The 11256-nt window shown below is 38.7% G+C and overlaps 1 protein-coding gene and 1 pseudogene across 2 annotated transcripts in view; both read right to left on the bottom strand.

Annotated features, from left to right (window-relative positions):
* Positions 1–8762: 8762 nt before the first annotated feature.
* Positions 8763–9986, bottom strand: LOC104987566 (annotated as a pseudogene). Its single transcript, XR_825143.1, has one exon. The product of XR_825143.1 is annotated as a eukaryotic initiation factor 4A-II pseudogene (transcript).
* Positions 9987–10554: 568 nt separating this feature from the next.
* Positions 10555–11256, bottom strand: part of LOC104987576 (eukaryotic initiation factor 4A-II-like) — a 1390-nt gene continuing 688 nt past the window's right edge. The window contains exon 3 of the mRNA XM_010838594.1: positions 10555–10566. Coding sequence (XP_010836896.1) covers positions 10555–10566 — 12 coding nt within the window. The remainder of the gene's footprint in view (positions 10567–11256) is intronic.

Genomic DNA, 11256 nt, shown 5'->3' with positions numbered 1-11256 from the left:
TCATTATCAGAGAAATGCAAATCAAAACCACTATGAGTACCATTTCACGCCAGTCAGAATGGCTGCAATCCATAAGTCTACAAGCAATAAATGCTGGAGAGGGTGTGGAGAAAAGGAAACCCTCTTACACTGTTGGTGGGAATGCAAACTAGTACAGCCACTATGGAGAACAGTGTGGAGATTCCTTAAAAAACTGGAAATAGAACTGCCTTATGATCCAGCAATCCCACTGCTGTGCATGCACACTGAGGAAACCTGAAGGGAAAGAGACACGTGTACCCCAATGTTCATCGCAGCACTGTTTATAATAGCCAGGACATGGAGGCAACCTAGATGCCCATCAGCAGATGAATTGATAAGAAAGCTATGGTACATATACACAATGGAGTATTACTCAGCCATTAAAAAGAAAACATTTGAATCAGTTCTAATGAGGCAGATGAAACTGGAGCCTATTATACAGAGTGAAGTAAGCCAGAAAGAAAAACACCAATACAGTATACTAACGCATGTATATGGAGTTTAGAAAGATGGTAACAATAACCCTGTGTACGAGACAGCAAAAGAGACACTGATGTATAGATCAGTCTTATGGACTCTGTGGGAGAGGGAGAGGGTGGGGAGATTTGGGAGAATAGCAGTGAAACATGTATAATATGTATGAAACGAGATGCCAGTCCAGGTTCGATGCACGATACTGGATGCTTGGGGCTGGTGCACTGGGATGACCCAGAGGGAGGGTATCGGGAGGGAGGAGGGAGGAGGGTTCAGGATGGGGAACACAGGTATACCTGTGGCAGATTCATTTCAATATTTGGCAAAACTAATACAATATTGTAAAGTTTAAAAATAAAATAAAATTTAAAAAAAAGTCACTTTGTAATACATAAATAGAAATAAGGAATAAAAGCGAGTCCAGAAATAGGTCCACATATTTATGTGTAACCAATTTTCTACAAAAGTTCCAAGGCAACTCAGTGGGGAAATTTTGCCAAATTTTTGCTAGAACAACTTGATAAAGTGTGGGGCGGGGTTGGGGGGGCCGGGGAAGATATCTCAAAAGTTTCCTCATACTACACTCACAAAAATAATTTCAAGTTGGTAATGGACCTAAATATATAAGAAAAATGATAAATCTTCTAGAAGAAAATATGAATTGATAAAGGTTTCTCAGAGAGGACCAAAAAAAACCAAAATAAAAGTAAGATATTAAAGACTTCATTAAAATTAAAACCTTTTTATTTATCAGTAGTCATTGTTTAAAATTTTTTTTAAAAGCAAGAAACAGAGTAGGAGAAAAATGTGTTTGAGGAGCAGGGGCGTGGGTGGGTGTGTCTTAAAAAGCACATGTATGCAGAACATAAAAAGTAGACTCCTACATGTCAATATCAAAATGGCAAACAACACAATAAAAAATGGACAAAAGTATTGAGAAGTCTCTTCACAAAAAAAGACATATGATCCTTAAGATCACAGTCATCAGCAAAATGAAAACAAATCACAATATAATACCATTACACATACACTAGAATCATTGATATCGTTTTCAGGCTGACAATATCAAGTACTGGTAATGGTATGGAGTAAACTGAGGTCTCACACATAGGTGAAAATGTAGGATGATGCTATCACTTTGAAAAGCTTTTCGTAGCTTCTTTTTAATGTGAGCATATGCTTGTTACATAACACACAATTCCACTTTTAAGTATTTGCTCAAGAAATCTTGAGACTTACATCCATAAAAAAAGACTAATACATAAATATTATTCCTAATAACCCCAAACTGGAAAGGACCTGAATGTATATTAACAGAATGCTCAATAAATGAATCATGTTATAAAACACTATTCAACAATTAAACAAAACAAACAAAAAACGCCACAGAAAACAACTGGTTCATATACAGAATGGATGAATGGAAAAAAACAATATTAAAAAAGTCTTGTGCTGAGTTAAGAAATTCAGACAAAGAGTCATGTGATATGGTTTCATTTTTACTTACGAAGATCATGGCATCCGGTCCCATCACTTCATGGGAAATAGATGGGGAAACAGTGGAAACAGTGTCAGACTTTATTTTTCTGGGCTCCAAAATCAGTGCAGATGGTGACTGCAGCCATGAAATTAAAAGACGCTTACTCCTTGGAAGGAAAGTTATGACCAATCTAGATAGCATATTCAAAAGCAGAGACATTACTTTGCCAACAAAGGTCCGTCTAGTCAAGGCTATGGTTTTTCCAGTGGTCATGTATGGATGTGAGAGTTGGACTGTGAAGAAGGCTGCGTGCCGAAGAATTGATGTAACTGTGGTGTTGGAGAAGACTCTTGAGAGTCCCTCGGACTGCAAGGAGATCCAGCCAGTCCATTCTGAAGGAGATAAGCCCTGGGATTACTTTGGAGGGAATGATGCTGAAGCTGAAACTCTAGTTCTTTGGCCACCTCATGCGAAGAGCTGACTCATTGGAAAAGACTCTGATGCTGGGAGGGATTGGGGGCAGGAGGAAAAGGGGATGACAGAGGATGAGATGGCTGGATGGCACCACTGACTCGATGGATGCGATTCTGAGTGAACTCCGGGAGTTGGTGGACAGGGAGGCCTGGCCTGCTGCAATTCATTGGGTCGCAAAGAGTCGGACAGGACTGAGCGACTGATCTGATCTGATCTGATGTAAGTAGGAAGAAAGAAATAAAACCTAATTTTAAAAGTAAATAGAAATAAAACCATAAATATCATGACTTTGATTGTTGGGTGGCAGTGTAGATTGATTAGATGGAGGCATGAGGGATCTTTTTATGGGGTGTTAGAAATGTTTGAGATGTTAATTGAAATAATGGTTACACAGGGAGCATTTTGACAAAATCTTATACAACATACACTTTAGATCTATGCATTCCCTATGAGAAGCAAACATAAACAACAAGAAAGATCAAGGGCTTCACTTCAGCAGCCAGAGCCTCAGCCTCTGGTAAGACTGTTGAAATATAGTACAGTCCTGGTAGTCACTCTCATTAGCAAAGACAATGACTATTTCCTCCCAAACAAGACCATCTGAGATCTGAAATTTATTTTAATAAATTTGTGTGTATGTGTGTGTGTGTGTGTGGTAACCTACTGTACTGGGTACAAGCTGCTATAATAAACTGAGGATGTTCAATGACTTAATAAATATATATTTCTTGCCTTAAATACAATAATCATTTCCATCCAAAGAGAGGTCAACAAGTAATTTCTTTATAAGTCAAAGATTCTGCCAAAATAAGTTTGTTTCTTTTTCTTCTCTACCCATAACTACAATCTTTCTAAGAACTTAACTAAATGAGAAATCCAGGCAGTGGCTGGTTAACCAATAATAAGAGGTTACCTGAAAATGGTTACCTTTCCTGATATGTTTCTTTTCACTGTGAGTCACACATACTGGGAAAATTGACACGAATATAAATTGATTGAGAGGGCTATGATTTTTATAATACTTAACTAACTGTGGTATAGGAGTGAAATAAATATATGACTAAGATATTAAAACTTCTGGTTATATTTCAATAGGAACATAATCACAGCTAGATAACAAATATAGTTCATTTTATCCATGGCTGAATTCAGTTCTTTCTAATATGCCCTCCAGACAGAGGAAATGTGAAAGGCTTTGACTTTTTCTGTTCTCTCATTTTTTTTTTTTTTTAAGTTTTCAAAAAGCTCTTCTCTGTACTGTTGCTAAGAGGAAAAAGAAACTGTTGCCAAGTAACAAGAAGATACAGTGTCCAGCACATATGTGTGTCTCCTCAGTTGCATATCAAATGCAAAGCCTTCTGCTGCTCTCAAGGACATGCTGTGGGTGAGATATCATTCAGAGCACTGCCACAGGAGGTCCAAGCCCATCTGACCTGATGAACAGAGATATTCAGCTATCTGAATAGCTGAATACAGTCAGCTATTAGTATATGGTCCACTTTGAGGAACAAGTACATTACTAATGCAATTGCACTTTTCATTTTCTTGAAGCTCTTTGCTTAACCGTGAGCAAATAATTTGAAGGAAGATTATCTTGCTTGTTTCATTTCTTCTTCCTGATCAAAAATAGATGTCATATCTGACCTACTTAACAAAACTTCCTCTTTGTTCATGAGCAATAAGTAGGTGTATGTGTGTGCTCAGTCACTCAGTTGTATCTGATTCTTTGTGGCTCCATGGACTGTAGCCCTCTAGGCTCCTCTGTCCATGGACTTTTCCAGGAAAGAATACTGGAGTGGGTTGCCATTTCCTTCTCCAGGGGATCTTCCCTACCCTGGGATCAAACTCACATTTCTTGTGTCTCCTTCATTGGCAAGTAGATTCTTTACCACAAGAGCTATCCAGGGAGCCCCAGTAGGTACATACATAGGTTTATTATGATTCACTTTGACATAATACTCTGTGATTTGAGAAAGTTACAAATACATGTTCAAGACACTGACTCATCCAAAAAGTATCACAATCCACAAAACATTAAGTGAACATTCATTCTAATAATGACTATTTACTTGCTATGTCCCTTCCTGAGAAAATTTACAATCTATCTTTTTTCTTTTTTTGGACCATATGTTCACATCATATCCAAAACTAACGGGGCCAATAACATACATAATGAGAATCAGTTTACTAGATGAGTTAAGCAAATTAAATATCTTCTCTTGAAAACGCATATTAGAAGACACAGTCAGATGGTGACTTGCACTAGGATCATATAACCTTCAGGCCATGTCAAATTATATTCAGGGACAACAAACTCATGTAGCAAGAAGATAAAGGTAAAGAAGAAAAGAAAATGAGTCTGCATCATACCTCTGATCGAAAGAGGCAAAAGATAAACAACCCATGCGAGAAGGAGAGGTTGACTTTAAAAATATTAGATTTTATTAACATTGGTTGGTTTTATTTTGTAATTATTCCTTTAAAAATGTGCCCTATTAGATCCCTTTCCCTTGCCTTAGAAAGATGCCTTGGTCACAGTCCATCACTAAAATTTAATTCAGTATAGTGTAATATTCCAGTCACACATCTGATTCAAATAATTTACTCCCCACACTGCCCCACTCCCACTCACTCCTCCCAGTTACTTGCTCTTTCAACAGCTTGTGGGTGGAAAAACATGAGAAAAGGTGCCCATATTTAAGTTCAGCAAGGTTATCTTTGGTGATAAATATCCCTGAACCTTTTAGTTTAGTCTGATTCTATCTGATTCCATGCTGGGAGCCAGCACGGGAGCTCCCACCCATGACAAGGTCATGCGGGAGAGCCCTGATGGGCAAGACAAGTCAGGGCTCAAGAGGCCCCCTGGACCTGCCTGAGCATCTACCCCAAAACCAGAATCTGTCTGTTTTACTATTTTATGACTTTTACCAACTTCTCTGACATTAACGGGGGGCTATCCCCGACCACCTTTCTCTGAAGAAAATCAATTCAGAGCTCTAGTTAATAAGTCTCCTGGGCATAATAGGAGTGTTTCAATTCAAACCCGTCTGATGACTTTCTAGCTTGCCTGACAGGTTTGTTCAGATTCCTGCAGCTACGCATATGATTGTTCACAGCCTCCCAACCACGAGAGGCATGGGAAGCTTAAGATATTCTAACAATGCAGAGCTTCCCAGAGAGTTAAAATTATTAGAATAGAACTTGTAGAGGATTTCTTTGTTGAGCTAATGCTTGCTGCCAAGTTACCATATCCCTTACCTACTGTGTCCCTGGGAGTGTATTGATTACTATAGTTGGTATATAGAAATGTAAGTAGTAGCTTTAATGTTTGTAACCTTGGACCCTTGAGTTAATTCTTTTCTTGTTATAGCCCACCACACTTTTGCCCTATAGGAAAGCAACTTTAATGCTTTCAGAGGGTGGTGCCTGACCTTAGAATAATCACCTTTAGAGAAAAATAAGTTTTCTGAAGAAAGGGTTATAAAATGTTAACAGGCCTCCTGGCCAGAAGATGATGTAAATCACCTAAAGCTTTTGCATATGATAAGTTTGCAGAAAGAAAGCCTGGCTTCGATAAGGATCAAGGACTGCTGACCTTGCATGACTCTACCCAACCCCCCCCCCGCCCTTATCCTCTATGCACAATTTAAGGTATAAAAACTACTTGGGAAAATAAAGTGTGGTCCGTGCTCACGGAAGCTTGGTCTCCCCATGTCTTTCTTTTTCTTTCCTTTTCCTTTTCAGGCTGATTCCCTGGAGCGCAGGGGCCCTCTGTGTTCACTTTGCTGCCTGGGCTTCTAAGACCCACTCGAGAAGGTGCCTAAGGTGGGGCACCTTCAGCTATTCGAGAAGGCGTCTGTGGCCTACGTGAACAGAGCAAGTCCTGTGCTGGGGCTTTATTGGCTTTCTGCGTAAACCAAGGAATATCAGCCTCTTTTCTCTCCTCTATTTTCTTAACTGCAAAATTCTTTCTTTATCTCTTTCTCTATTTCTCTCAGTTGCCAACACTGTCCTCCCAAGGGAATCTCTGGATCCAACCGGGGCTGGACCCTGGTAATTTCAGATGTTCCAGAGGAGATAAATGTGATTTTTAAGAATGAGCATCACCTTGATCCTAGACCCCTGTACTGTGTGGATCATCCTCTAGGGCAGAGGCAGCTTTGTCCCTATGTGATCCTGCTTGAAGTCCTGTGACTGGTCCTTTCTTAAAATGTTGGACATCTCACTGTTTTGCTTGGAAGCTGTCTGGTCAGCTCTCTGTCTTCTGCCACTTCATTAATTCTCTTTCTCCTTCACTGAAACATCCAGTGACTGCTGAGATTTTCTTTCTTATGAACTGAGGATAAAAGACAACAAGGATGGAATAGAGCCTGACTCTTCTTCCAAATCTGCTTCATCATGCTTTCACCAAGTCGTAATAGCATGGGATTCTCCAGATGATCCCCAGCCTGCCAAAAGCTGTGGACAATAAATACACGACACACCAAATTTAAAGGATACAAGTTAAGGTCTTCAAGAGTTTCCTCATTATTCTCTTTTCTCATGATGACAACTGGTCTTCCAGTTGTTCTGCAATTTGACCAACAACACTTCATGGAATGAGATGCCCAATTCTATTCCTTGGATGTATTCTCAATCTCTTCTAGAGATTCTCTTCAACCATCTCTCATACTTGGCTATTTATCAGTAAATAGCTCTTACTTTTTCTATTCTGTATTTGAGAAGAAGAGGGAGATGCAAGAGGGATACTTAGGAGCCTCTTAGCATTTTCAGTGGCACTCTGCCCACATAGGCCCACTCTGGTTTAGAAACCAACATTTAAAAACTAGATTATGGCATCTTGTCCCATCACTTCATGTCAAACAGAAGAGGGAAAAGTGGAAACAGTGACAGATTTTATTTTCTTGGGCTGCAAAATCACCATGGACAATGATCAGTCATGAAATCAAAAGATGTTTTCTCCTTGGAAGGAAAGCTATGACTAACCTAGACAGTGTATTAAAAAGCAGAGACACCATTTTGCTGACAAAGGTCCATACAGTTAAAGCTATGGTTTTTCCAGTAGTCATGTATGGATGTGAGAGTTGGACCAGAAAGAAGGCTGAGCCAAAGAATTGATGCATTCAAATTGTAGTGATGGAGAAGACTCTTGAGAGTCCCTTGGATAGCAAGGAGATCAAACCAGTCAATCCTAAAGGAAATCAACCCTGAATATTCATTGGAAGGACTGCTGTTGAAGTTGAAACTCCAATACTTTGGCCACCTAATGCGAAGAGCCAACTCACTGGAAAAGACCCTTGCTGAAAAAGATTGAGGGCAGGAGGAGAAGTGGGCAAAAAAGGATGAGATGGTTGGATGGCATCACTGCCTCAAAACATGAATTTGAGCAAATGCCAGGAGATAGTGAAGTATAGGAAAGCCTGGCGTGATGCATGAGCCACTGCATGGGGTTGCAAAGTGTCAGACAGGACTTAGTGACTAAACAACAAATGCCTACATGTGTTACCAATACAATAGGACTCTTCTATCTCCCCTCAAGTCTCTCTTTACCCTCCAGGGTGAGAGTGGTGGAATAATCATTGATAAGCTTTTGGGAAAGAGATGTGGCCACCATTATGGGTCGGTCATGTAATTCTCTTTAGAATATAAACCACTGTAGTCTGTTTTATTTTTTTTAAGTGAATATACAATTTATTTAACATTCAAACTTCATTAAGACATGTGCAATATGGCAATTTTACTGGGGGTTTAACCCTACCTAGGATGATTGCTTGCTGGGGCTTAGCAACAGGGTCCAGTTCACACTTAGCACTAATTAAATACTTTATTGAATAAATATAATACCAAACAAAATGCATTCAAACGCTAAAAAAAAAAAAAAATCAATTTTAAAGGCCTTTCTATTCAGGCTAATGACAAACACAATAAAGGCAGATATGCTAGTTTAACATAATTGGCTGATTTTATACAGCACTTATATCTTTTAGTCCACGAGTATATTATTAAATGATAGAGAACATCTAATACAACCATTTCTACAGAACTAGGAAATGAATTTCTAAGAAAGAAAGATTTTACAGACCCTATCTTTTATACCCACCCCAACAGTCTAACTCTAAAGAGGATAAAGCCAATGACTTTCCTCACAAGAGCTCATGACTAATGTCACTTTGCTATCAAAATCTGTATTTCTGATCCATTATGAGCATTGAGACAGAATTCAAGTATTCCCAACGAAAGAAGCACAATGCATGTTGTGATTGCCTATTCAGCAACAGCGAGCACTGCATTCAAAACTGTCTCATCCCAGGATTTAAATAAGGTCGGCCACATTCATTGACATTTCCTCCACTGTAGTATTATAGAAAGTCTCAATGTCAAGAAGAATCCTCTTGTCTTCTTCAGTAACAAAGTTTATAGCCACACCTTTCCTCCCAAATCGACCCCCTCTGCCAATTGTGTGAATATAATTTTCACTATTGGTAGGTAGATCATAGTTTATAACCAATGACCCTTGTTGCACATCAATTCCACGAGCCAACAAGTCAGTAGTGATCAGAACACAGCTTGACCCTGATCAAAATTCCCTCATGATAACATCTCTTTCTTTCTGGTCCATGTCATCATGCAGGGCAGAAACTGTGAAGTCCCTGGCATGCATTTTCTCTGTGAGCCAGTCCACCTTGCGCCTTGTATTGAGAAAAATAACAGCCTGTGTAATTGTCAGTGTCTCATACAAGTCACAAAGTGTATCCAACTTCCATTCCTCTCTTTCAACATTAATATAAAACTGTTTGATTCCTTCAAGGGTCAATTCTTCCTTTTTCACCAAAATTCGAATTGGATCTCTCATGAATTTTTTGGTCACTTCCAACACATCCATTGGCATTATGGCAGAAAGCAACACCACCTGAATACTAGTATTTAATTTTTGGAAAATCTCATAGATTTGATCCTTAAACCCTCGGCTCAGCATTTCATCTGCTTCATCCAAAACGAACATTTTGATCCATTTTGGAGAGAGATATCTTCTGTTTAACATATCAAACACTCTCCCTGGTGTTCCAACAACAATATGTGGTGCTTCAGCCTGCAGTTTTTGCATTTCATTTCGAACATTTGTTCTACCAATGCAGGCATGACAAGTTGCTCCCATATAATCTCCAAGTGCCAGAATTACCTTTTGGATCTGTTGAGCCAGTTCTCTGGTGGGGGCCAGTACTAGTGCTTGGGTCTCCTTGAACTCAATCTCCAACTGTTGCAGGATGGAAATAGCAAATGTGGCTGTCTTGCCAGTACCTAATTCAGCTTGAGCAATCACATCATACCCTTTAATACATGGAATAATAGCTCTCTGCTGAATAGCTGATGGCTTCTCAAAACCATAAGCATAGACTCCCCGAAGAAGAGACTCCTTTAAGTTTATATCATCAAAGTTATCAACAATCTCATTCCAGTTGCTCTTGATGACACCATCGGGGTCCATTCCCTCAGGGCCGCCATGTTCTCTGTTATAATCCGCAGAGCCACCAGACATGATCCGATGAACCACTCAGTGCTGTACTGAAAAGCTGTAGTCTGTTTTAAGCTTAATTTACAATTAGATTTAGTTGCAATCTCAAAACATTAGAAAATGTCTCATTCTATATCATTTACACTGACTCTACAGTTTAAGCTGCTTTTGTCATGAGAACTGTCTGTATTTCCTATTCTTGCTTTCTCTGAGACACAGTATTATACCAGCTACTTTACCAACTTTTCTGAACTTTTGTCCTTATGCTCAAACATTACCCAATGGAGACAGTGAGCTAGCTCCATAAAAGTCTCTGGTGGGGGGTGATGAGAGGATACATTATCAAGAAACTTAGAATCTGCTTGAAAGACAAAACTTACACACATAAAATTACAGTATACCATATTATTTCAGGGAATATCAAAGGAATTGTCAGAGACAATCATCACTCAAGGAAGCTACTGGTTCATAGCTAGCAATCATGCCATTATCTTACAGAATTGGTAATTGGAAAACATAAGTACATTTTCATTTAGAAAAAAAAAAAAGAAGACAGTTTCCCTCTTCATTTTGAGAGTTTTGAATGAGGTCTTTAGACAAGTATCTTTATAAGAAAAAGAAATCTACTTTATAAACTTACAAATTATAGTAGGGCCCAGGATAAAATCTTTTAAATGACAGAAGGTACATTTTAAAACTTTTATATATACATATGCATGTGAGTGTATGTAGTGTGTATATACATTGAATGTATATATATATATACTTATAAACATACATATATATATATTCACAAGAATACATGTGTGTATATATATATCAATATGTGTGCATATGTATACATTATATGTACACATATAAATTCTGAATAAAAAGTAAAGTTGGGCTCATAACTATGAAATTCACTTTACTGACCATTACATTTTAAAAAGTGTCAAAAAACTTATTTAAAAAATGCTGGAGAGGGTGTGGAAAAAAGGGAACCCTCTTACACTGTTGGTGGGAATGCAAACTAGTACAGCCACTATGGAGAACAGTGTGGAGATTCCTTAAAAACTGGAAATAGAACTGCCTTATGATCCAGCAATCCCACTGCTGGGCATACACACTGAGGAAACCAGAAGGGAAAGAGACACGTGTACCCCAATGTTCATCGCAGCACTGTTTATAATAGCCAGGACATGGAAGCAACCTAGATGTCCATCAGCAGATGAATGGATAAGAAAGCTGTGGTACATATACACAATGGAGTATTACTCAGCCATTAAAAAGAAAGCATTTGAATCAGTTCTAA

The sequence above is a fragment of the Bison bison genome, unplaced genomic scaffold, assembly GCF_000754665.1.
Source record: "Bison bison bison isolate TAMUID 2011002044 unplaced genomic scaffold, Bison_UMD1.0 scf7180017864098, whole genome shotgun sequence".
Classification (NCBI taxonomy): Eukaryota; Metazoa; Chordata; class Mammalia; order Artiodactyla; family Bovidae; genus Bison; species Bison bison.
This window is presented reverse-complemented; position numbering and strand designations above follow the sequence as displayed.